The 27,837-nt window shown below is 40.3% G+C and overlaps 1 protein-coding gene across 10 annotated transcripts in view; it reads left to right on the plus strand.

Moving 5' to 3' along the window:
• The window catches only part of OSBPL6 (oxysterol binding protein like 6), a 211,579-nt gene that overhangs the window by 128,125 nt on the left and 55,617 nt on the right, over positions 1–27,837 (plus strand). For 9 of the 10 annotated variants that reach the window (XM_007190403.3, XM_028168576.2, XM_007190404.3 and 6 more), the window contains 4 exons: positions 16,510–16,602; positions 23,462–23,584; positions 26,600–26,653; positions 27,706–27,819. In XM_007190403.3, coding sequence (XP_007190465.1) covers positions 16,510–16,602; positions 23,462–23,584; positions 26,600–26,653; positions 27,706–27,819 — 384 coding nt within the window. The remainder of the gene's footprint in view (positions 1–16,509; positions 16,603–23,461; positions 23,585–26,599; positions 26,654–27,705; positions 27,820–27,837) is intronic. The other variant, XM_057551089.1, reaches the window with a different exon arrangement.

Below are 27,837 nucleotides of genomic sequence, written 5' to 3' on the forward strand. Positions count from 1 at the left end.
TCATATTGGTAAAGGATCTAGCACACAGCACGTACCATACAGTGGTAACTTACTGCACCTTTCTTGCCTGTCCTTCCCAAGTTCTAGTCCTAGATCACTGATTACTTGATTGGGCATCTCTCCTTAGTTGTATTGTTGTCACCTTAAATCAGTATGTATAAACCAGTTTGCTATCAGGGTAGTCATTCTCTCATGGACCCAGGGTCAAAGCCATTCCTTTCTTCTTTGCCTCTCCCACATTCAATAGGTTAACAAGTCCTATTGATTATTTCCTCCTTCATAATATCATAATTTCTTTCTAGTCCCACTGTCGGCTCCCCAGCCCAGACTCTCATCACCTCAACCTGGGATCCTGCAGAGTGCTCTTGCCTCACTGGCTCCTTATGGCCTCCTGAGATCCAATTTCCTGAATCTGGCAGATTCATGCTCAAAATCCTTCAAAGACTTTCAGTTACCTACATGATTAAGGCCAGATTTCTCTACTTAGTAGCCAGAGACCACCATGATCGGATCCAGCCTCAGTGTCCCGTTTTCCTCCCAACCTGTACAGTCTTGTCTGCTTATGGTTCCCAAAACTGCCTTATGTCCATCTCTGCCCTTGTCTTTCCTGCACGGAATTCCCACCACCCTCCTCTCAACCTGATACCTCCCTATGCTTCAAAGACCAGCTCATGTGACACTCTCACTGGCCGCTCAAACCCACGTTGAACTTTCCCTTCTCTGAACTTTATAGAACTTCTTGACAATATTTGACATTCATTATCTTTTTATGTACTGATTTCCTCAACTGTATTGTGAGCTCTTTTAAACAGACTACGCACTCTAATTCTTCAGAGACAAGCCTTGCACCTCAAATATTTTAATGTATCCTAGAGGATATTTTTAAAGACCTGCAACAGTATTAGTCTTGTCTTTTTATTACAGATTTTACATTCCAGATTTATTTGTCCTCTCCCTTCTTCCTTCCTCATAGATAAGTAAAACAAAGAACATCTGTCAAGTGCATAGTAGTAATTGGCAGCCCTTCCTGTCACTAAATTATGTAGCCCAACAGGTGAAGGAGGGAGAGGAGATGGGAAATGAAGTGATTCTGTGCCCCTGTGATTTCACTAAGTGTTTTTTCACCAAGGAGAGGGTCAAGGCCCCACTTAGTATTTAACAAGTTGGAAGACTTTAGTAATCGCTACATTTACACTTTATTCAAGTCTGGTATTAGATGTTAGAACATCTAACAAAATTGGCTGTGTGTGTGTGTGTGTGTGTGTGTGTGATCAACTGTGACTCTTAAACTGCAAGGTATATACTCCCTACAATTTTCAAAGAGGAAATAGGTTGATTAGACATCTAGGACTTTTGCATAAACCAGCATTTCCCAAAGTATGTGCCAAGGAACGCTTGTCCCTTGAGATGCTGCATGAAAAGAGGGTCTACTGTCAACTAAATTGGAGAAATGCTGAACACAATCTTTTTTTGCAATTTTTTAGATTAATAAATTAAGGACACCGATAAATCCTGCAGTCAGAACTTGATTTAACTGAGCACTTCTTGAATTTGATAGATCATGGAACTTTTTTATTTCCCTAAGGTTTGGTTGTTGAAAATCCAGATTCTTCTTTCTATTTCAAAATGGGAAGGTAAAGGAACACGGGGCCCAGATTCCAAATGGCAACTAGACTGGGCTCAGGAGCAGCTTCCCCTTTAGATGGGGCATTTACTTTCTCATCAGCCACAGTCTCTACTTCTCCTTATTGTATTTCAATACTTCATGCTTCCTGCCTGGCCCTTGAAAGCATTTGAATTGACGAACCCTGATCCGGGGTGTCGGGAAGTCAGCCACAATAATATTTAAGTGACCGAGGGTGATCTCCACTTGGATGTTAAGAAGGCATCTCAAACTTAACATGTCCAGACTTCCCTGGTGGCGCAGTGGTTAAGAATCCGCCTGCCGGGCTTCCCTGGTGGCGCAGTGGTTGAGAATCTGCCTGCTAATGCAGGGGACACGGGTTCGAGCCCTGGTCTGGGAAGATCCCACATGCCACGGAGCAGCTGGGCCCGTGAGCCACAATTGCTGAGCCTGCGCGTCTGGAGCCTGTGCCCCGCGACGGGAGGGGCCGCGATAGAGAAAGGCCCGCGCACCGCGATGAAGAGCGGTCCCCGCACCGCGATGAAGAGTGGCCCCCGCTTGCCGCAACTGGAGAAAGCCCTCGCACGAACCGAAGACCCAACACAGCCAAAAATAAATAAATAAATAAATAAATAAATAAATAAGAAAATCCTTTAAAAAAAAAAAAAAAAAAAGAATCCGCCTGCCAATGCAGGGGACACGGGTTCGATCCCTGGTCCAGGAAGATCCCACATGCCGCGGAGCAACTAAGCCCGTGCGCCACAACTACTGAAGCCCGCGCGCTCTAGGGCCTGCATGCCACAACTACTGAGCCTGTGTGCTGCAACTAGAGCACGCGTGCCTAGAGCCCATGCTCCACAACAAGAGAAGCCACTGCAATGAGAAGCCCGTGCACCTCAACAAAGAGTAGCCCCCTGCTCACTGCAACTAGAGAAAGCCCGTGCGCAGCAATGAAGACCCAGCGTGGCCAAAAATAACAAACAAACAACAACAACAGCAAAACTTTAACATGTCCAAAACTGAACTCTTAATTTCACTCTCACATCTACTCCTTCCCAGTCCCCCTTATCTCAATAAACAGCAACTCTGTCCTTTCATTTGGTAAGGCCAAAACCCTTACCAGGAGCCATCCTGGGCTCCTCTCTTTTCCTCACACCCCACTTCCAGGCCCTCAGCAAATCCTGTTGGTTCTGCCTTCAGGATGTCCCTGGAATCTGACCTCTGCTTCCCTCCGCCTCCCCCTCCACCCTGGTCTGAGCCACCTTATTTCTCACCCAAACTATGGCCATAGTCTTCTAACTGCTCTCTGTGCTTCTACCTTTGACCAACATACAGGTCACTTTTTACAAAGTAGTTAGAGTGATCCCTTTAAAACCTAAGTCAGATCAAGCCTCTCACCTGCTCCAAGGTCTCCAGTGGTTTCCCGTCTCTCCTGAAATACTTGAATTGCTGACCGTTGTCTACAATGTTATTCATAATCTGGATCCACATATAGCTCTCTGGTCCCATCTCCTAGCACGCTCCACTTCACTTAGTTCTCCGCAGCGTTTTCCTTCGATGTGCCAAGCTGGCTGCCACCTCAGGGCCTTTGCATTTTTGGCCCCCCTCAGACCAGCTCGCTTTTCTTCCAGGTATCCCCATATGTGCTCACACACTTGAATCATTCTCCAAAGGTACCCTTTTCGGGTAGCCTTCCCCTGCTCTCCCCCGTGTATCCGCATCACTCACTGTCCACTTACCTGCTTTTATGTGTCTTCAGAGCATTAACCACCACCTGACATGTTACATATTTATCTGTTTTTATTGGTGTCCCCTTCCTCTATTCCATACCACCGCAGTGTAAACTCCCTGGAAACAAGGGGTTTTATTTTGTTAATAATGTATCCCCAGCACCTCCTACAGTTCCTGACATATGATACGGCTCAGAATATATTTGAACGAACAAATGAATGAAGAGTTGGCATGGAGAGGAAGATTGTGAACCAGGTTCCAGAGGCCTTGGTAGCTGTGAAGGAATAATCATGCAGTTGGGAGATGATGAGTAGGAGAGAAAGTAGTATAGTTGGGAATTCTGAGTCTCTCAAGAACAGTGGATTTTGAGAGTAGAAGAGGGATGGTCCAGAGGTGGCAGAAGGTCCCAGGAGAGCACAGACCCTCCTGCTTGCTGCTGACAGTGATTGTATGGTAGAATAAATGGCTTGACGCTTATGAAGGCGGTGATATCAAACAGAAGCAAAGCATCGGGAGCATTCTGCACAGATGTTAAAAATATTGGTGGGGTGGGAGATAACTCTATTTTAAAACAAGAGTTGTTGTTTCCAGTCTCTCATAGTGCTTATTTTACAGTAATGTTATGTAATTGGCTAAGTTTATGGCCAGCTGACTGGATTTTGTTTGTTTGTTTGTTTTGATAATTACCCTTATGATTACATATTTTAGAGAAAGTTTACAATACACAAGACTGGGACCACCCTGTAGAGACAGTTTCAGTAGTTTGGGATCAGCCAAGGATCTACACTTTTTAAAGTAAGGCCCCTGCTTAGAACCAGTGATTATTTTTATTTGTGTCACTATCATGTCATTTCAGAAAATCAGATACTGTTGCTCTAAGAACTTGGGATTTGGAACACATAATTACCAGGTGATAGTGTCCATTACTAGAGTGAATTGTTATAGCTCTACCGGGTTAGACATTGTAAATGCTCAAGTGACTCAATCTTTTTGTTTAATGAAAAATCAAAGAAAAAAAAATACCAGCTATTCCTTATAATGATTTAAAGTTTACAGGAGCTCAGAGATCATAAAATAAAGAACTTTTTAAGGAAAAAATGATATTATTAATCAGTCATAAGAAGCTGGTAGTTAATCTTCTTGCCAGTTGTTAATAAAATATATATTCAGTATTATGGTCAATCATTACAACTAATAGAAGATTACAAGTACATGGGTATCTAAAAATGTTTCCTATACATAGTCAACAATAATTAACAAAACCAACCGTGGCTCATTCAGTTAATGTCCTGACTGGTAACATGTGAAGGCTGGTAACATGTGAAGGCTGTCCCAAGCAGTGATTCAGTGAGACTCATGTAACCATGGGCTGCTTTACCACCATATCACCACCCAGTTCTGATATCAGCAGCATCTGCTATTTTTGCAGTGTTCATTATTAGTGAAGAAGGTATCTAGAAAACCAGAAAGGAAAAATGTTCCTCATCAGTGACTGTACTTTATGTACAGGGTTTTCATAACAAGTTTTCTTCTTGGACAAACAGACAAACAGATATAAAAATATCCCCAGCATATATGTGAACTGACTTGGAATATTTTTCTTGCAATTGAACCTCTGAAACATCTTCTTCAAATAGCTTTGCTAAAAGAAATAACCAAATTACCGCTTTGAAATACAGTATCTTTATTTTCTGAATATGAAACCTATTTCCATCTTTGGGTTGTGAAAAATATAATGATCCTCAAACAAAAATTTTCTCATTTCCGGAGAGAAGAATTCAAGCATTCTTGATTTATACCTAACCTCCAATTTAAATCATCTTCAGTCTTATCAGTGAAGAGGAGTATAATTTGAAATCTGCCAGTATCTAAATAGAAAAATTGTAGAATTCAGTGGATCCAGGGACTTGCCGGATGACCCTGGGACCCAGCTCTCAGTTCAGAGTGAAATACTAACCTAACATGAAAATCTGCAGTGCCCTCACCATAGTGATGCTGGTAAATAAAGCTCTTGGTGCTAGGTATGTTTAAATTCCTGACTGGCTTCCAATTTAGGCTTTTGGGGATTCCACTCATCCCAAGGAACCTAACTTTTAGGACTTAGGACCAGTGTCGATAGGAAAATAATATCTGCTTGCAGAAACTCACACTATGACCAACTTTTGTGACTTAGGTACATTTTGTCAATTGGGTGTCCTGAAAAGTCTAAATGTTAGGAAAAGTTCATGAATAATAGAGCAACACCAGCAACAGCTGACATCTCATGAGTTCTCATGGTGGAAGGTTGAACTACCATCACCTTTTTCAGAAAACTAAACTCTGGCATAAAGTGGTGAAATATCTTGGCCACAGCTAATGAACAGCTAAGACAGGGTTTGCTCCCTGGAAGCCCAATTCTGGACCCCTTTTCTTGACCACTTCACTATTTGCTCTGTGGTAGGGCTTGACAAGCTGGAATGTCTAGGGGAAAGGCCTTCTGTACTTGTCTAAGTGAACTTTGTAAGGCAGCGTTTGTCAATTATTTTTGAGTTATGTATTGCCTCCTCATTTTTTTTTTTTTCCCTCAGCAATAACAGTGATTTTTCACATCCTCATTGGCCTGGGAAACAATAGACCAGAAGGTACCTAGACGAAAATGTTAATAATTATTGTGAAGTACTGGTATCAAAGGTGAATTTTATGTTCTTTCCTGAATTTTACATTTTCTGTACTTTCACTACATGTATTGCTTTGGGAATGAGAAATTCTGATCATTTATTTGTTTACTGAAAACTGCAATTAGCCTTTTCTATGAAACAAAATGAGCAGCCCCACACATTTCTTGCTCTCCCCACCATTTGGATATCGCTGCCACTTCTGCCCGGTGTTTACAGTATGTGTTCAGTACATGTCAAATGTGCTGAAATTGAGACCACTGGAAGGAAATTTGCCACCTGGCACTCAGACGCTCATTACCCACAAGTGATTTAGAACTCAACATTATCTGAGAAAGAATCTGTTCGCTGCTTGCCCTGGTATGTTTGCCAGAACACTTTGGCTCTCTTGGCCTGCCTTAGTTTCTCACTTAAGAAGCTATCTTATTACTTTGAGCTGGCTGGTTTGGGTCAGCATGTTTATAGCAGCAAGGTTGTGAACCCCAGAGGGTCTCATTCGTAGGTCGTTGACGAGGTCTGGGAATCTGTTGTTTACAGAAGCTTCCGCAGGAGACTGTTATTCACCCAGGGTTGGACATCACTGCTCTTACAGAGTGCATTTTCAGGTGTTTCATTAGGACTATAAAAACATCATCCCAAAGGACCATAAGTTTACAAAACTGCTTTATTTGATTTTCGACTTGGACAAATAGAAAATTTTAATATCCCTCTGACTAGCATCCACGGAAACTCTCCTAGGCTGTCATTAAAATACTGTCACAAAAGTAAAAGTAAAGGAAAGACCCATGCATGTTGTATACTTTAAAGTGCCAGACTTCTTGACCTCAAATCCTAATTAAGGGCAGATTTTGTAATAATGGCAATAGCCAGTGTTGGTGAGGTTTCAGGGAGATGGGCATTCTCATGCACTACTGCTAGGCATGTTAATTCATTCCACTTTTCTGGAGGGAAACTTTGCAGTGTGTATCTAAAGTCTTTTAAAAAGTCATACCATAGGACCTGGTAACTCAGCTTCTAAGAAATGCATTCTAAGGAAACAACCAAAGATACATGTAAAGATTTCTATGCAGAGATGTTTGTTAAAGTATGTTTATTGTATTAAAAAATTAGAGAAAACCTAATATTCAACAAGAAGTTAATTTAATAACCTATAATAACCTATCTCATAGCAGTACAGTGGAATATTGCATAGCTGTTAAAAATGCTTTAGAAGAATATTTAAAGCTGTGGGAAAATTATATATTATTAAATGAAAAACACCCAGCTATTAAATTAAAAATATAGTGTAATTCCAATTTTGTTTTTAAGAATTGAGAGTATATATGCATTGAACAAGCTGAAAGCAAATATACCAAGATATTGGAAGAGTTTATTGCTGGTGGTGGGTGGAGTTTATTGTTGCTGGTGGTGGGTGGTTTTATTGCTGGTGGTGGGTGGTGGGTGGTTTATTACTGGTGGTGGGTGGTGGTGGGTGAAAAAGAAAAATTTCTTTTTTTCTTTTCTGTTCCCACCCCTCAAATCTCTGCAGTGGATATGTATTGCTTCTGTAGTCAAAAATGTATATTTTTAAAGGTCATATTTTATGAGTTAATGTGCATATGTATGTAGCTCTAAAACAGTATTTAGATATAGTAAGTACAGTTTAAGTGTCATTATTTTAATAATAAAATTGTAAGCCTTAATTCCATAAGCATAAGATTTAAAATTAAATGAATATGAAGGATATACCAGATGGGAAAGTTAGAACAAATTTTTAAAACCATTTTTGAGGTGCTGAGGTAGAACCGGGGCCACCCTTTGCCCTCTTAACTATCTATATTTATCTCATAGTAATTTAAACATGTTGTCCAGAAAGTGGGAACTTAGACACTATGTATCTGATAGCAAATATTTGTTCATTCTTTCATTCAGCAAATATTTATGGGTACATATAGGCAAATCATAGATATATCTGCTCTGAGTTTACAGGTGTAATCAAAACAAACCAACTCTGCCTCAAATATACATACATAAATGTTATATATGATTTTTTTTTGCTTGTATTATTAGCAAAATCATGGGAATGATTATCACACTGAAAACCTTTGTCTGTTCTGGGTCATTTTAATAGCCTTGTGGAAAATTACAAATTAACTTGACTTTAGTGTCCTTTTCGAGCCATACAGAACCGTTCTTCTGCCTTTTCTATTAACTCTACATGTTCCAGAGCCTTTGCTCTTGAAGTGGCTTTTAGTGTTTGTCCCTTTTATTTGCCATTCAGTTATAATCGTTGTAATGAAGTATGATCATATTTGCTGGGGTTTTCAGTAGTTTTGTTGCACGTTTGTGAGTAAAGGTAAGGAGCAAGCCCACAGGTAAGTTCTGGTTCTAGTGTTGTGAAAGGCAACCATGGGAATTAAAGAGCTGTTTATTCATATGCCTTTTACCACTTCATAGTCAGGATTGCTGAACTACTCTTGGCTATAAATGGACCACTTGATGGGTCCTGACTGTATTTCTTACAATACAGGGTTTCCAGCAACAGACCACTTCACTGTGGGGTCATAGTTGTTGGTTCTTAACGAGTTTCGTATTTCTGTGCAGATGCAGGAAGAGTGGAGAATTTGATGACTGCTGGTTCTCCCTTCAGGGTTTCCCAGGTGCGCTGTGTGGAATTTTCCCAGCCACTATTTCTAAAATTTTCTACTTTCATTCATTTTAGTGGTGCTTATATGGAGATTTATTATTAATGCAATTCTGCCATCTTTCAGTGAGAGTAAGATAACTGTTACTATAGAGAAAGTAGTAGAATTACTACTTCTTCAGTCATGGCTTTCTGGCTTCGGTGATTTTAATATTTTATGCTATTCCAAAAATAATAAAAGTAATTCCTTGAAGGACATTATTAAGAAGGCAGCAGGCAAGTCCGTGCACCACTTTTGCTGTAGGCATTCAGAGGGATGCAGAATGTGCATTGCCATCCGCTGCTGTTGCTTTCCCACTGGCAGGTATCTAGGGCATCTGTCTCTACTCACTTTGTCAGCTTTCTCTGTAAATTCCAATGCCCTGGTCATGATGTGGTGCTGACTACGGTTGCTAGATTGACCAAGTAACATAATGGCCATGTCAGGTATGGATTCTTTGCTTTCAAAAGGGTACTCAGGTGTGGTACACCTGCAGGTGTTTGAACACATCTTTCTGTGGAAATAAGAATGCGCAATATTCCTGAACATTTATTCTTACAGCATTTGTAACTGAGCTGTTAGCTGCCATTTATGGGATGCCTGCTGTGTGCCAGCATGTAGGCAGCACTGTCCATACACTGGGTGCCAACTCAGTGACTTGCAATGTTTTCCAAGCTGGACATTAACATCCCCATTTTACAGATGGGAAACATAGAGGCTGAGAAAGGTTCATGATCTGCCCAAGGCACGTGGTAAATAGCAGCATGGGGCTGGTATGCTTGTCTGTGTGACTGCAAAACTCATGTTCTTTTCTCTGCGTCAGACACTGCATTCCTGAAGTAAAAGCTAGCTGGCTTGCTCTTAGTTTTTGAAACTTGGAAACAAACCTCAAGGTTGTACCATATTTAAGAGTGCTGTAGCCTTTTTTGTTTGTTTGTTTTACTCATTTCTGCCCCTCTGGTTCCATGAAAGGTTGTGGTAGATGTGTTCAGTTAGTCTTGAGGTTAAACACTACTTGAAATTGCTGTAATTTTTTGTCATCTAACATTAGCTTTAACTTTAGTAGAGGGCAGTATTTAAAAGCTTGGAGTCCAGAGGAGAATCTTGATTTCCATTCCAACTCCAATACTTATTGACTCTGTGTCATTAACCTTACTGTGCCTTTCTCTGTTCAGTGAGCCATGAAATAAATTTAATAGTAATTAGTTAAAGGCTTTTTATGAAGACAGAATGAAATAATCCATGCAAAGCAGAGAGACAGGGATATAGAAAGCACTAAATATTAACTCTCACCACTGTCATCATCATCAACACTATGAAGGTTACTAGTATGACTGAAATAGTGTTGCTATGTCAAAATTAGGTAGAACTAGAAGAGAGACAAGCCTAACAGCCAGAAGCTTGAATAAGAAAATACTTTAGAAGTTTATAAATCATTTTGGATATTTTTCTTTGAAAATATTTTATGTAATTCATGAATAGAAAAATAGCTTAGATAAAATAACGAGACGAACAATTTCAATGGAGTTAACGTTCAGAGAGTAATGGTCCAGTTCTCCTTATTACTGTCTTAAATTTGTACGAAAAGTGAGTCTGTACAGAAGTTGGTAGCCACAACCTAAAATATTTCCAGCAATTCTTTTACATCTTTAAAATGAAATTAAAGTAAACGGCAGGCCGGACACACCAAGAGACCCATTCAGCAGTTCTGTGGACTTTCATTTTGAGAGTCATGTTTCTCTCTGCGGGAGTCGCAACTAAACTGTTCAGCTATTGTTAAATGTCTCACTGTTAACCCACATCTTTGACACCAGGTAAACCAGACTTCAGTCATGTTGGCAGACTTGCTGCTTGCTGCCGAGGAGGTATTGAGATCAGTGGTTGCTACCTGGGGAACAAACTTTTACCAAATTAAAGGGCTGCAGTGAAGTGTGTGTGCTAGACTCCCGGTTTTAAGCTAAGTATGCATCAGTTCTCTCTGAGCAGGGAGAACAAAGGATGGGTGAGTACTTCCACCTTCTCTGTGTGTTCTAAGTTCCTTAAAAAACTGATCTGGAATGAACCTAAGTTCATCAGTTGTTAAAAATGGTACCACTCTGGTCGGAGGTGTTGATAATGGGGGAGAGCTATGCATGGGTGGGGGCAAAGGGTATATGGAACATCTCTGTACCTTCTCTCAGTTTTGTTGTGGAGTTAAACCTGCTCAAGGGAAAAAAAAAAAAGTCTTAAAGAAAAAACACTGACCTGGAAATTAAGTTGTAGTTTTAGTATTTGAAAGAAAACTTGATTTTAAAAGAATAATTAACAGGTTTATGTAACCCTTTAGTTAACCTGCTTATATAATATGTATAACACCTTGAAGGTACGTGGCATGTGTTTCCAAGTCACCGTGAAAGACTATGAAAATAGCCAGCTTGTGAACAAAAGTCCAAAGAAGTACAGCACAAATTTTGATATTAAAGGAAACGTTATGAAGATTTAATTTGTTACTGAAGATGTTGCCACATTACATTTTTTTGTGTTCTCCATTGACCAGTCACAGCTTTAAATCTAATAAACAAGAGCTCTGTGATTAATTCACCAGATGTTTCTATTTTAAAAGTCCTTATTTTAAAATGTTTTCAAAAGTTCTATTCTGTTGGAGCTGTGATTTTGATATTTCCAAGATGAAGCTAGAGGGCAGTTTTATACCTGATCTTGTGTTAATGATTGCTGAGGGACTGTTCTCTACAAATTAGTCAGAGAGCACTGAAAACTTCTAGAAATTGACTGGCTACGGTACGCAGGGCCTTGTGCTAGGGGTAAAGGGAGTGGGATGTCAAGGTGAAGGTGAGCTGGTTCTTACCTTCATGGAGCATCTAGTTGAACTAGAATCCAAGACTGAGTATGACAGATTTGAAAACTGTCTTCTTCATATCTGCAGTATGAAAAACGTAGCATTCAAGTACTTCGATATTTCATTAAAAATAATGAGTGGTTGTGTGTGTAATTACAAAACTTCAGGGATATACTTTTGGCTTTTATTTAAAAACCATGAGTTTGAAGCCAGTTCTTAAGGCAATGGATTAACTTTTTATTATTGGATAGATAGGTTCGAATAATATACAAATATACAATATACTGCACAAGTTTGTATAAGAGCTTTTGGCTTCTTATCGTTATGAAAATTAAATGAAATAGCTTATTTTTTGAAGCTAGTTACATTTATAATAATAGGTATCAGCTGGTAGTTTTATAAATCATGCTTTACTTTTTCAGTAAAATATATATATATGTTTGTGGTAATAAAAATATTCATGCACTTACTGTATCTTAGTAAACATTTTTATGATTCTCTGTTCCTTGGAAAATCAACAAAACTTGGGGTTTGGATTGTTCATTCAGTTTGCATGTGTACTATATTATAAATGTTTGAAATGAATGAACCTCTTACTTTTCTTCCCTAATATGAACTTTTGTAAAATCGGGTGGAGAAAAGACTAATATTGTGTTTCTTGTGACAGGTACTGCAGTAGGTATTTTACAGATGCTGTCCTGGTTTGTTTGGTCACTAACCCTTCTGACCCACAAAATCCCAGCAACATTTTAAGTATCCCCAGGTCTCTATATAGAGACAAAACTCATTTTTTTATCACACTTTAAATATCCTAAATTGATTTCTGTTTCTGTGGCTTGATTTGTAAATTAGGCGATTTACTTTCTTTCACCTGGCTAAGTTCCTGAGTTAATCCTTTATTTCTTGCCTACATAGTTGCTAAGGTCAAGTTTCTTTCCAAGTTTTGCATTTCTTACCATGTTTATTTGCTGGGGGGAGGGGGAAGCCGGAGGCAATGTTATGTATATTTTATTGCCTAGCCATCTGCAAGTGTGAAGATAGAGAAGGATCCTTATGTCATGTATCGTCTGAAAACTCCACTATACATTAGTGAGAGAATGAGAGTAAAAAAGGCAAATAACATCTTGGTATTGTTATAAAAACAATTTTCACCTTGCACATGCCCTGAAAGGGCCCTGGGGACCTCCAGGGTTCATGGACAACCTTTTGAGAAGCACTGCTGCAGAAGCTAGAGGGGTGGGGAGAGTGAGTAACAGTGGGGTGGGAACTTTGACTTCTTTTATATATTTCTATGCTGTACTTGAATTTTTTTTAATAAGAATATATTACTTTTGTCATTTTTAAACACAAAAAAGAAAATGAAGGGGTGTGAGGGGAGATGATTACATCCTAGAAGGTAATACAATTTTTGCTTCAACAACAATTCTCATTTTAGTTCCTAATTATATGATCTCGGAATAAATCTAAATTTCATATTCAGCTGCTATGTTTTAAATAGGATCCCATACAGAATATTAACATGAACAAGTAAATAATGTAAGTCCCAGGTCATTTGTTCCCATTGTCTTTTTTTTTTTTAATTGGAGTATAATTGCTTTACAATGTTGTGTTCGTTTCTACTGTACAGCAAAGTGAATCAGCTATACGTATACATATATCCCGTCTTTTTTGGATTTCCTTCCCATTTAGGTCACCACAGAGTACTGAGTAGAGTTCCCTGTGCTGTACAGTAGGTTCTTATTAGTTATCTATTTTACACATAGTATCAATAGTGTATATATGTCAATCCCAATCTCCCAATTCATCCCACCCCCTCCTTTCCCCCTTGGTATCCATACGTTTGTTCTCTATGTCTGTGTCTCTGTTTCTGCTTTGTAAATAAGATCATCTATACCAATTTTTTCAGATTCCACATAGATGCGTTAATATATGATATTTGTTTTTTTCTTTCTGACTTACTTCACTCTGTATGACAGTCTCGAGGTCCATACACATTTCTACAAGTGACCCAATTTTGTTCCTTTTTATGGCTGAGTAATATTCCATTGTATATATGTACCACATCATTCAGAGTTATAATAGTAAAGATGATCCAAAATCTCGGAAATGGAGAATGGAAAAAATACAAGAAACATTTAACAAGGACCTAGAAGAACTAAAGAACAAACAAACAGTGATGAACAACACAATAACTGAAATTAAAAATACACTAGAAGGAATCAATAGCAGAATAACTGAGGCAGAAGAACGGATAAGTGAGCTGGAAGATAGAATGGTGGAAATAACTGCCACGGAGCAGAATAAAGAAAAAAGAATGAAAAGAATTGAGGACAGGGGACTTCCCTGGTGGTCCAGTGGTTAAGAATCTGCCTTCCAATGCAGGGGACTGGGGTTCGATCCCTGGTCAGGGAACTAAGATCCCACATGCCACGGGGCAACTAAGCCTGTGCGCCGCAACTACTGAGCCCGTGAGCTCTGGAGCCCACGCGCCACAATGAAGGATCCCACATGCCGCAACAAAGTTCCCGTGTGCCTCAACTAGGACCTGACAGAGCCAAATAAATACATAAAATAAATATTTTTAAAAAGAGAAGAATTGAGGACAGTCTCAGAGACCTCTGAGACAACATTAAATGCACCAACATTCAAATGATAGGGGTCCCATTGTCTGTTAAAGATCTGAACACACACTCCCTGTTTTTCTCTCTGTAGTATGCCTTTGCTTCTGACTCTCCCACAAAAGGCGCTGGCGCTGAGTATGTTGATACTCAGTCCCTTGTATCATTTTTCCCTGCTAATTCAAGTGAACCTGGGAATGGAAAGAGCAGAGTCCCATTTAATACTTAAATTGTCCTTGGACACTTCAGCTGTCAGATTAGGAATTCTCGCTAATCCCTGCCCAACTTTGTATTTGGCCCCAAAATATCTGTTCTTATTTCTTCTGCTTCCTCACAAGTTGGAGAAATAGGAGCAATTCCTAAATCTTTCACTTCAGTTATTCTCTTTCTAATAAATGACTTAAAAAAGCATTCAGGTAGGATTTTTAAAATTTATGATCAGACTTCTTGTTTTCAAGGTAACAGAAATAACCAAAAGCTTGAAAACCTAAAGAAATTAGAATAATTTGGCTCAGGTCAAAGTGTAATTTTCTTTATGAAAAAAGCGAACATTAATCTGATAGTTTTCCAGTGAGATATTAAAAATAGAGACCTTAATAAGTAAATAAAATCCAACTTTGTCTATTGAAACAATGAAATGTTATAACTAGAGTAAAAATGTGCATTACATTTTCAGCCTATATCTAAATATTAACTCCATTGAATTATTCCTTTAATGTCTTTCAGATTTATCCCTTCATATAAAGTGCTTAATTTTTTCCAAATATAAAGTAATGTATATTTTTTGCACTAAAAAATTAGAAAAAAATTAAGAAAAAATTAAAAATCATCTATAATCCCACCACCTCTATACAGCTACTGTTAACATTCTGGAATATAGTTTGATTATATGTTTAACATCATCATATTCTACATACTCCTTATAGCCTGATTTTTTAGTTGACAGAACATCATGGCTATTTTTTCCATACCAATAAACAGAAATTCGTGTTGTCACTTTGATTCACTGCATGTTATATCCTTATAAGTCTGTACTATTCTCATATGTATTAGATTTTTTTTTAAATTTTTATTTATTTGTTTTTGGCTAGGTTGGGTTTTTGTTGCTGTGCGCAGGCTTTCTCTAGTTGCCGTGAGTGGAGGCTACTCTTCGTTGCGGTGCGTGGGCTTTTCCATTCTGTGGCTTCTCTTGTTGCAGAGCACGGGCTCTAGGCATGCAGACTTCAGTAGTTGTGGCACGCAGGCTCAGTAGTTGTGGCTCATGGGCTCTAGAGTGCAGGCTCAGTAGTTGTGGCGCACGGGCTTAGTTGCTCCGCGGCCTGTGGGATCTTCCCGGACCAGGGCTCGAACCCTTGTCCCCTGCCTTGGCAGGCAGATTCTTAACCACAGCGCCACCAGGGAAGCCCTAGATTTTTTTTTTACTATAATAAAATAATGCTTTAATAAGCACATCTGTTCCTATATCTTTCCATACCAATCTGATTATTTCCTTAGGGTAAAGACTTAGCTGTGGGTCAGCGCGGCAGGTACTTTTTTTTCCAGAGACTTTTTAATAAAATTGCAAAATTCCTCTTTAGAAAGACTGTACCCAATTTATACTCCCTTTCCCCCAATGCTGATCTATTCTCGAATGTAATGGGTTTTTTAAAAATCATTATTATTTTGGTTTTCACTTATTTGAAAACCTCTGTGGTTGAAGTTGAACATCTTTTCAAATGTTCTGCACAAGTTGCCTGTTCATGTACTTTGCCTCTTTTCCTGTTGGAATGTCATCTCACTGATCTGTGAATGCTCTTTATAGTCTTTGTAAAAGACATCTGCTGTTTATTATATCTGATGAATTGTTTTCTTCTCTGTGCATTTAAGAATTGTCATATTATTATAATTATAATAATTATAATATTATAATATATAATTATCCTATAAGGATTATAAGAAACTCTAGAGACTAAATGGTATTAAGGCTCTGGGCTTTTTGATGTAGACCTTTCTCTTTGTCTCCTGCCATTGGAGAGATGAGCAAATATTTCTATGTAAGGCTAATTGTCTAAGTAGTAGGTGTGCCACCATTCTCATAGTTATAAAAATGTTGAGACATATTCCATGGTTTGTTTTTTTTTAATATATGTGTTCTCTGACTCTTTCTCTAAGCCTGAAACCAGCGTTGCAGCAGAAATTCACCAGCAAATCCATAAGGGGAGAAAACAAAATCCTTATCCTCGCATTTTTCCTACAGTTGTTGCTACCTTTGGTCCCCTCAGGAACTTGCCATTTTTAACATAGCTCACTGTCCTTACTGTGATCTGTGTGATCTCACCCCCATGTCCATCCACATGAGAAATGGGTTCTCTAACCCTAGGCTGTATTTCCATGTATTTTTCAGAGTATCCACATACTGGAGAGGACTTCTTCCTCTAGCACTGAACCCTCTGTAAGTCGGCAGCTGCTGGAACCGGAGCCGGTCCCCCTCTCCAAGGTCAGTGACAGAATGTGTTGCTTTCTCAGATGGTAGGATGCCTGGCCTGTGGCCAGTTGAACAATACCTCTTACACCTGACTCCCCTAAGGTAGCTGTGCCGCCCATTGTAGAGCTGCTCTTTCACTTCTTTCCATCTCCAGTATGTAGGGTTTCTTTGCCCTGCGTAAGGAGGAAAGAGATGAAAGTGTATTTGCTGGGATGTGCAGGGTTACATAGAAATGTCCAGAATTCTCTTTATTTTAAGGGAAAAGGGCAAGAGAAACTCTTGTCATTCCCTGTTGGTAAGATGAGCGAATATTTCTATATCAAGGCTATAGAAAAAAATCACTGGGTCCAGCAGTAACAACAACAACAGGTACAATTGTTGCCCATGCACTGCGCACCAGGTGCTATACTAAGTGCTTAGCTATGTGATCCCATTTACTATAATCCTTATGAGCAGTTCCATGCAGTGTAGGTTTTTATTACATTTTACAAATATGGAAACTGAGAGTTAGTAACTTGCCCAAAGTCAAAAAAGCTGCTAAGAAGCAGAGCAGGGATTCAAACTTAGACTTGTTTAAGCTCTACCCCGCCTGCAGAGTAAAACAGTCCCTACCCAGAGGGGCTGTTGTACCTTCAGAGGTCCAGTCCCCTTCTCACATCTGGCCTTCCTAGCAGTGAGCTCTGAGGAGAGCCCTGCAGACTACTAATGAAGACCTTTTCTGTTTCATGGAAGCCAGTGTCCCCTCCCCTTCAGCTTTCTCTTCCTCGGACTAGGAGAACATCTAAATTCATTTATGTCTAAAATGCAAAAATCACAAAGAAAAGTCAAGGAGACACCATCCTACTCACCCCCACCCCGTGCTCGATTCCCTGAGATTTTCAGTGGGTTGGCTCTCCTACTGAGAAACTCAGAAAATAGAACGCATGGGGATTTTGAATCCAAATATAAAAACAGCACTTTAATCTCCCCAAAAGGTTAACTTCTAAGTATGTGTAAGTGATCCATCCACATTGCTTTTCCTATATTAAACAGAATCCTTTAGGAAAAGAACGCTCTACTACACTACTATATTGTAGAATACAGACATTTGTACCTCTTTACACTTTGAAGGCATTACAAGCTATAAAGTTTATTCCATCAGACAAGAGTAGACTGCTAAACTAAAACAGGGGGAATTATTAAACTATTTAAAAAAAACTTAGAAATGAAAAATAATCTTATTTCTATTTGAATGGCAAACAGAGAATGTCTACTTGGTAAATATGACGACTAATCTCTTTGAAACCTCAGTCCTCTCTTATACACAGCTAAAGGACAGAGAGAATAAATATTGATTTAGGGGTGACGGAGAAGGCAGCTAACATTGACTGAGCACCCACTTTGAGCCAGGCACTGGATTAGTACATACATCCTCTCAGTCAGTCCCCAACTCGATGAAGTGAGTACCGATGTCATTCTCATTTTGTTGATAAGGAAACTGAGACTTGGGGTATGTATAAGTAAGTTGTCCAGAGTCAGATAGCTGGGAAGTATGTGACATTTAGAGCAGTGGAAACAGAGGAAGGAAGACTTGGAGAATGAGACACAGAAATGGAAAGGAGAGGTGCTGGTATTAAAACAACAAGTAGGGAGTGACACATACACATGACTTGCTCTGGCCACTCCTGGCCCACCAGCTGCATCTCCAGCTCTTTGGGCATTTCACTTCACACTCCAGCTGCAGGCACCTGCATGCAGTTCCCTCCGGCCATGCTCTTTCTCTCTTCCACCGTTGGGCATCTCTTTCTTCCACCAGGCCTGCAGGGATGCTGTCCTGCTCCCTTCCCCTTTCTTCATTTAAATAAACTCCAACTTCTTTTAGATTAGGCCCACAGGAACCCTTTCTCAAGCGCTGCTCATTGTCTCCCTCAGCCCCAGGCTGTCTTGTGTAGCCCGTCTCTGTACTTACCACACTCGTTACTTTATTTCACATTCTTCCTTTATGTCAGATTCCCTAGGACAACCTGAGACTGAGCTTAGGGTGCCTGTGATTTATTGAAGAAGAGCCCTTAGGAGGAAAGGGGTGAGCGAAGAGGTTAGGACAGGTGTCGGTGCTAAGCAAGAGGGGGTTCCAGCTGGAGTCCACCCTCAGCCTGATCCCATGGTGAGCTCTGGAGTGTAATTTACGTCACAGAGTTGGACTCACCCTGAGGCAAGAAGGACTTTTCCTTCCCTCAGCTGTTTGTACCCTTGTGTCCTTCAGTCCTTGAGAGCTATGGGGGAGGGTCATGCTACAGCATAATTTCCCAGGTGTGAAGGCCCCAGCTTGGCCAAACAGCAATTCCTGGTAGAAGAAGGAAGCTGTAGCCTTAGCAGTTCACAATGCTCATAGCAGCTGGGTCATGGGTCCACTGGCCTAGTACAGGGATCTGGGTAGGGCACCAACAGTATCCACTTCCCATTACTCCTCTGTGCAGCTGCCCGCTTGGACCTTGCTGTACAACTAATACTCTTTTTTTTTTAAATTTTTTAAACTTATTATTTATTTGTAAATTTATTTATTTTATTTATTTATTTTTGGTTGCGTTGGGTCTTCGTTGCTGTGTGCGGGCTTTCTCTAGTTGAGGCAAGCGGGGGCTACTCTTTGTTGCGGTGCGTGGGCTTCTCATTGCAGTGGCTTCTCTTGTTGCGGAGCACGGGCTCTAGGCACGTGGGCTTCAGTTGTTGTGGCACGTGGGCTCAGTAGTTGTGGCTCGCGGGCTCTAGAGCGCAGGCTCAGTAGTTGTGGCACACGGGCTTAGTTGCTCCGCGGCATGTGGGATCTTCCCAGCCCAGGGCTCAAACCCGTGTCCCCTGCATTGGCAGGCGGATTCTTAACCACTGCGCCACCAGGGAAGCCCACAACTAATACTCTTGTTGTGTTTTTGTGTTAATAGATAACACATCTCTTGGGACCCGATGATATCAGAGAATCCCATCCAATCCAGACACCATAGCATCTCACCATCTCTCAGCCCCTTTGAGAGAAGATGGGCTTCCTGGGCACTGGTTGGTGGTGGAAGAACATTGTTTGAAGTACACATACTCCTGTCTCAGGATTTTTCCAGTTTCTTTGTTTGGTGCTTTCACCTCCTAAAGCATTCCATGTATCCTCCACCCACTCACACACGCACAGAGAATATACCCTTGAGAAAGGAAGTGTCTCTGGTTTTTTCAAATGAACAGACTGGGGCTATAATTAGGTTACTTTCTGTTTTTAGGTATTGTTATTACATCAAAGGTCTTTTTAAAGCTTCTGTAATAGCAAAAATGTTTGTATAATCTGATTCAAGTACTGATGTGATCACATTAGGGCTTTTGACTCTGTTTCTAAGTAAACCTATGAAAGTTGGTGGCTTTTAAGCAGAAAATTAATATCAATTGAAATTATGAAAAAATTATTCAATTTTCAGAAAGTAATTTTAGCTTTCTCAAGATAGACCTGGTCTACTAAGTATAGAGATGGATTGTACTAAGTCCTGGGATGGGATGTTTCATTTCTTACACACCTTATCTGTAACATTATCATCAGTATTTATTTATTTATTTATTTTAAAATTTACTTTATTTATTTATTATTTTTGGCTGCGTTGGGTCTTCGTTGCTGCACATGGGCTTTCTCTAGTTGTGGTGAGCAGGGGCTACTCCTCATCGCGGTGCGCAGGCTTATTGCGGTGGCTTCTCTTGTTGCGGAGTGCAGGCTCTAGGTGCAGGCTTCAGTAGTTGTGGCACGCGGGCTCAGTAGTTGTGGCGCATGGGCTTAGTTGCTCTGCAGCATGTGGGATCTTCCCGGACCAGGGCTCGAACCCATGTCTCCTGCACTGGGAGGCAGATTCTTAACCATTGCGCCACCAGGGAAGTCCCCAGTATTTATAATTGAAGTAGAGAGTTGTTTGTTCTGGCTTTATCCTTTGCCTTTTTGTCTGTTTGACAGTTTATTTAACTATAAGAACTATGTTAGGATTCTTCCTAATTTCTTTTGCTGGGTTTAGTAATTCTGCATCAGAGCGAGTGGAATTATTTGTTCAGAGCTGCTGCATTTGTGTTTAAAAAATACATTTTAACTTCTTGCTTTTCCTATCTTACTTATCTATACCCCCCCCTTTTTTTTCCCTCTGTGGTTAAATTCCCAAAGAAGAAAAAAACTGCTGTGATAGAGATCAGTAGTCATAGCTCCACAGGGACAAGCTATTACTACATTCTGATTTTAATTAGAAAAAAATTCAAAAAGCATTTGTACTTATTATTAAATGTTTCCATTTTCATTAGTAATCCAGAGTATTCATCATATATGTACACACACACACACACACACACACTAAATCAAAGATGAACACTAGCCTTCAGATAAGATAAGATCTAGCCAAAAATAAAAATGCTATTCTTCTGGAGATGGTATCTATGGATGGGGCTACTGAAAATAGAAATATCATTAAATACAGGTGATACCTCTCTAAGAACAGAGAGAGCACTAATGAATATACGTACACATATATAGAGAGTTATTCTTTTAATTTCTTGATTATACCAAGGCTTTCTAAAAGAAATCTATAGAAATCCATCACTTTTATGGAATAAAAATCCATCATTTTTATCTACTTTGCTGATGAGAGTAAAAAGCCAAAGATACTGGACTTTTTATGAGAACCTACTATTTTCTTCTATTATTCTAACATTATTTATAAGCAATGCTCACCTGAATTGAATTGCAATTCATTATTAAAAAATGAAAATTCCAAAACACTCTACTTTGTACTCCTGATGATAATCCCTTTTATTGTCAAAAAAACATGGTATAGAGCCTGAAACTGTCTCATCAGAAATATATATATATATTTTTTTTTAAGTAAGAAGTGGATTTATTTAGAGAGATACACATTCCATAGAGAAATATACATTTTAAAATTACTGTATCTAATTAACAGTTCAGACCAATCACAGTTTCTGACAGTATTCAAGTAGAAAATCACTTTGGGGGTTGTTTTCTTATGTTAAGGGGAAATTTACAGCTCCTTCAAAGGGTTCTTAATGTTGCCAAATGAACACTGGTAGGTGCGTTTCTATAAGGGCTGTAGTTCATTCACTAGTCACCCCTTAGGGATGACCAAGCAGATGGAGAAGTAACACTGATCCCACATTAGTTCTCAGGGCAGTGGTGGTTGTAGGGTTGGGCTTAGATAGGGTAGAAGCACGATGCTGGCTTTAGAGGGCTCTTCAGAAGCCAGGAGTATCTCCTAGGCTTAATGATGTCTTGCATGAAGCAACGTTCAGCCACATCTCCTGGAAACAATTTTCTGTGAAAATCCCACCCTATTTACACATATTTGGGCTTAGATTTGACTCGGCCATAGGGCAAGCAGCTTCTGAGATGAAAAGAGAAGACAGGGGAAAGAGGCATGGATGGCAAATACACAGCCCTCTCCCCTCCTGCTCCTGTGGCCGACGTCGGTAACCGATTACGGCCCCTTCGCCCCTGGGTCCTGTCACAGCCGCACAGTCCTGCAGCAGGTTCTGGGCCGCCACCACCCAGACACTGAGCCAGCAAGTCCAGCGGCCCCGAAATGGAACCCACTGCCATTCCCGTTGACGCCTTTGTGCTGTGGTCTAAAGATGATTTCTGATAGAACATGTCAGAAGGCAGCTTCCTGAGTCAGTTTGGGTTGGGGCGTTCTGCAGAGGGGCCTGCCCTGATCCGTGGAGCTGCATCCGTCTTTCCAGAGCTCAGGCAGCCGAGCAGGTTATGCTGAGGGATTTTGCTTCCTTGCACCGTGGGCAGGATTGCAGCGGTTGTGCATGGGAGGGGACCTCGTTGTTCCTGCCTCTACTTTGCTTGATTGTGCCCCAAGCCTGAGATCTAGAATATGAGTGTTTGCCAGGTCAGCGGTTACTTTAGAGCTGCGTGAGCCCTTAGAAATCACCTGGTCCAGGGATTTTAAAACCCAGGATGTTGCTAAGGAGCAGGGATCTAACATGGAAGCAGACCCAAGGGGGGCTGTGGTAAACTGAAGACGGGCAGCCGTCCTTCAGGGCAGGCCCAGCGTTGCCAGATCTTAGGCTTTCACAAAACACTAGAAATTTGGATTTTTAAAGCCTGAAAACTTCTGATTTTTAAAATGTTGACGATTCATTTTTTAAACTTTTTTTAACACCATAGACGAATAAAACGTGTCTTATGGAAGAGGGAACCATGATTTAGTCTGTTTTTGACAGAGGAGGGTGATAGTGTGGACTCCAGAATCCCAGATTTCTGGCTCTTTCATGGGCTCCCAAGGGTATGTGTATCTCACGATGTGTGTCTTCGAAGCACGGACTTCTTGGTGGGTGTTTGGCAAGCGGGGCATTTATGCTCACTCTGAAATGCCCACAGCCTCACGGAGAGCAAACAGATGCCCACAGCGCTGCTCTTCAGCATAAGAAGTCATGAGCCACTTAAGCTGCTGCAGCCTTTTCATTTCTACAGAAAACCAGGCCCACACACTAATTGAACATGTTTCACCAAAATGATCTTATTTTAAAACTTTAAAGTGCCTCTGTGCCCAGAGATGAACTGTCTGGAAAAATGCATTTTAAACCTTGTGAATGCAGGCAATCAAAAGTCCGTTCTACCCCAGACTCCAACTCTATCCAGCTCATCTCTCATGGACCCGCATACCTCCAGGTGTACCCGGAAACTCGTTCTCACTTCAATTATAAGTGCATAGCTGGGTCTGATGTTAGAATTTGCTCCAGAATGTTGTTCATACTTCTGGTGGGTTGAGTATTGCTTCAAAAGCAATTTCTACTTAAGAATCTGCTTTAACTGTGTCATCAAACACTGAGAAACATGTGATTTGTTTTTCTTCTTTTCTCTCAGGAAGCTGACAGCTGGGAAATTATAGAAGGGCTGAAAATAGGCCAAACCAATGTCCAGAGACCAGACAAACATGAAGGCTTTATGCTAAAGAAGAGAAAATGGCCTTTAAAGGGCTGGCACAAGGTAACATTTTCATCATATTCATCTTCAGATCATCTTCATAAATAGAGGCTCTTATTTGGTGTCATTAGGTGGGAAACCAAGAATACAGTTGTATGTGTAAAGCTAGTCTTCAAGGCCTTGTTTTAACTGTACAGGCTGCAACCTATCATAGCTATTTAAGTCTGAGATCTGTAATGTCTGTATGCAGGGAAAAAATAGTTTATACGATATTTAAAATCCAGTTTGGACATATTTTTGTTTACTCTGCCTTTTTTTAACTTAAATTAGTATAAATATGTTCTTATTAAATATTCTTCTAAATATGAGATTTTATAAAATGCAGGCATGGCTTCCATTGGATAGATTTATACTAATTCCATTATTGAACCAGTTCCCTATTGCTGAATATGTAGCATATGTCTAATTTTTTATTGTATGAAGTTGTGATGAACATTCTTATACATGAATTTCCATTTAAGTCCTCGGGATAAATTCCTAGAATTATTGTTACCAGTGCAAACTAAAGATGGAAAGTCACTGATCTTGGAAGTTTGTTTACTGCCCTTTAACGTATATGGTTTATTCCTCTCTACCCAACTCCACATTCTTTTTCCATCTTCCAGTTTTAATTGTGGAGAAAATATTTTACACTATATTGTTGCAGTTACCTGAGTAGCAGGAATTCTGGATGCTTAGGAGAAGAAAGTTGTCCTCTATTTTCAGTATAAGCCTTTTGGTGGACCACCAGTATCTTGTCTGAAATCACTGAAAGAACAGGTTCATTACTTGCCACATCTGCTGATGGATTTCATCTCAAGGCAGATGGATTTGTGGGCGCAGATGGCGGGGTCGTGGCTGCCCATTGACCCAAAAGGAGAAGTTACGGATTATAACATCCTTGAGGAAATATATTTTTTGCAATTTAAGAGAAGGATTTAAAAATTAACACTTGGGAAATGTTGCCCCAACCCACTATCTCTGAGGGTGGAATAAAAACCGGTCAAAGAGTCTTCTTCCCTCTCACTTGTCAGAAACCTTGGCAGTCTCCCCTGAACCCATAATATTATACCAGTGCCAGGAATCTCTTTCCACCCTTGTTCTTTCTTGGATTTTGGCCAACTGGCCACACTCCTTCCTGGAATCACCTTTGCCTTTCATTCTGACCTTACCACTTTGCAATTCCTCAAATCATTGGCCTTGCTCTTCTCTTTCCCTGTGACCATCCTATAGGTTATCCCTGTTAGAATTCTTTGATAGACAGGAATGGATGAGTGGAAGAAAGGGGTCCAAGAAACACATTTTATATAAATTGCTAACTTTAATTAAGCACTCTCAGTCCACGTTTCAGCAAAAGTGGCTGTGGTTCAACAGCAACTCTTTCTGGACCTTCCCTTAGAACATTTTGCTACATAAGCAATAAGAGGTTCTCCCTTGCATTGCCTTTTCTCTTGGTCTCTAATACCATCAGATATTTATTCAAGCATCAGCCCATTTGATTGCCCAAGTCATAGGCAATCACGTGTTTTTCAGCTATAGAGATTCCTTCTTCCAGTGCTTACTTCTTCTCCGCCCCCCCCCAGAACCTATAACAAAGGGGTTACAGTGACCTTCTCTGAGTTCTGTGTAGGGTGTCTCCAGGCCTGACTGCCTGTCACCTCAGCAGCTCAGAGTTCCTGAGTCACATAACAACTTCCCAGCAGAGTAATTTACCAGCCACAGAAAGACTCCCTGCATCTGTAGAGACTAGAGGAGGACACTGGACCCATTGTTTGATTGGGTCCTGGGAGCTGTTTGTCCTCCAGTCAATTGTCCATGGAAAGGAAATCAACAGCAGAGAGTTCCTGAGGTTTGTGGAGCAAAAATGGCTAGATTCATTTGGACTGGACCATGAGTGTCTTGAAAGAGACAAACACTGCCCCAAATATATATATTTTCCCCTTAATATAGTTCAGAAATAATTTTTTTTAATTTATTTATTATTTATTTTTGGCTGTGTTGGGTCTTCGTTTCTGTGCGAGGGCTTTCTCTAGTTGCGGCAAGCGGGGGCCACTCTTCATCGCAGTGCACGGGCCTCTCACTATCGCCGCCTCTCTTGTTGCGGGGCACAGGCTCCAGACGCGCAGGCTCAGTAGTTGTGGCTCATGGGCCTAGTTGCTCTGCGGCATGTGGGATCCTCCCAGACCAGGGCTCGAACCCGTGTCCCCTGCATTGGCAGGCAGATTCTCAACCACTGCGCCACCAGGGAAGCCCCAGAAATAATTTTTAATCTCTTTTACGAAGAGTGGATTGCAAGTATTTTGCAAAGTGGAGATGCAAGCATACTGATAAGGCTACTTTTTAAACTTTCCAGATAATTCATTATTCATAGCTCCAGTCCACTGGCTTCTGTTAACAGACATGCGCATTTTCAGAATTATCTGTGGCAGCCAGGGAGATTCAGGAGCTTATCTCCAAGGTGGAAAATCCCCTGCAGACAAATTCCTCACAGAATCACTGTGACCTAACTCAGGTTATTTTCATTTCTCACTTTCAAAAACACCCCACCGTGATTCATTTAGAAAGTCTTAGTTGCAGGCCCTGGGATTCCTCCCTCCCCCCGCCACCTCTGACACCCCCATTAAGAAAAACCGTGGTGATGGGGGAGTTCCCTGGTGGTCTAATGGTTAGGATTCAGTGCTTTCACTGCCATGGCCTGGGTTCAATCCCTGGTCAGGAAACTGAGATTCCACAAGCTGTGCGGTACAGCCAAAAAAGAAAAGAAAGAAAGAAAAACAGAAAAGAAAAACTGTGGTGAAAGATTTCATCCCCATTGGATTATGTATAAAAGAACCCTACTAGGTAAATAGTATGGAACTCGAGCTAAGACTTCCTTACCATTTCATATGACTGACCGTGGCCAGGTGCACTGAATTCAAATACATGAAAATGATCAAACGTACTGATTACTAAACACCAAGCAACGTTAGACCCACACTTGTGAATGTTTTATATAATTCAAGATACTGACAATAACTGGGGATTGTTTGGTTCTTGCAGCGTTTTTTTGTCCTGGATAACGGAATGTTGAAGTATTCAAAGGCACCACTTGATGTAAGTAGACACAAAGATTGGTTTAGAATTCTGCTTGAAGTGAGTAACCACCACAGTGTACAAGTGTTGTACCATAGTTACCAGCTGTGGGCATTGCTGTGCCCGTAAGATTTAACAAATGTTGCATAGAAGGTGTGTTTTACGCTTATGCTCAAGCTAGCATAAAATCTCAAACTGGTGCATGAAGATTTAATTTAACTATTGTGACGTGTGTTGTTAAAAACAGAAGCTTAAACCTAAAAGTCACCAACTAATAAAAATCACCCTTTCTGTCTTAGAGAGAAAACCCAAGTAGGCTTTTTTCCTGCATCTCTCAATAAACTATGCTATATGTGCTTTTTTTGAGATTTAAAGCAACATTTGCTCTTACTGAAGTCTTTTTAAGACCTATCTTATGAACTTCATTTCTGTTTCATACATTCTTTTATCTTGGGCATCCCAACTCAAAAATTATTCGAAATTATTTTTCTTTAATATAAAAAGTCATTGTTTGCATGCAAAACTGGAAAATGCTCTCCTTCTTATCATTGTATATAGGGTGAGTAACAGAGGGCTCAGATTTCAGTTCTGTCCCCAGCTCCTTCATTGAATCAGCTGTGTGTCCTTGACCAGATGAGGGCAGCCAGAAGGAAGAGCTGGCTTTTCCGTGCACTCTGTACTGCTGCCCAGTTTTGCCCCAGCAGCAGTCTTCTAGCTGATTACTTGGGGATCTTCTGGGTTGTAGGTCAAAGATCAACCATAGTTATTTTAGGAACCAGTAAAGATATCTTTTTTAGGATATAAACTGTGCAATCTAGAATTGTGAAGTTATGCCAAAAACAGGAATGAGATGAATAGTCTTACTTATTGAAATTGGTATGAAGTCACTGCCACTTCAACTGTCCTCAGGTTCAGGACCTTAACTTCAGAACCTTAGCCATTTCCTCTTTGTAGAGGTGGTGTGGTATTCCCTCTCCTATAGATAAGTTAAAGATTACATTAAGCTCACTTCAGTACAAAAGCACATCAAATCACATGTTCTTCCAGCCTTTTTACCAGTCTTTTGATTTCAGATTCAAAAAGGGAAGGTCCACGGAAGCATCGATGTCGGACTCTCTGTCATGTCAATTAAAAAGAAAGCTCGGAGAATAGACCTTGACACAGAAGAACACATCTATCATTTGAAGGTAAAGTTGCCTTTCAAC

This window comes from Balaenoptera acutorostrata, chromosome 8, assembly GCF_949987535.1.
Source record: "Balaenoptera acutorostrata chromosome 8, mBalAcu1.1, whole genome shotgun sequence".
Taxonomy (NCBI): domain Eukaryota; kingdom Metazoa; phylum Chordata; class Mammalia; order Artiodactyla; family Balaenopteridae; genus Balaenoptera; species Balaenoptera acutorostrata.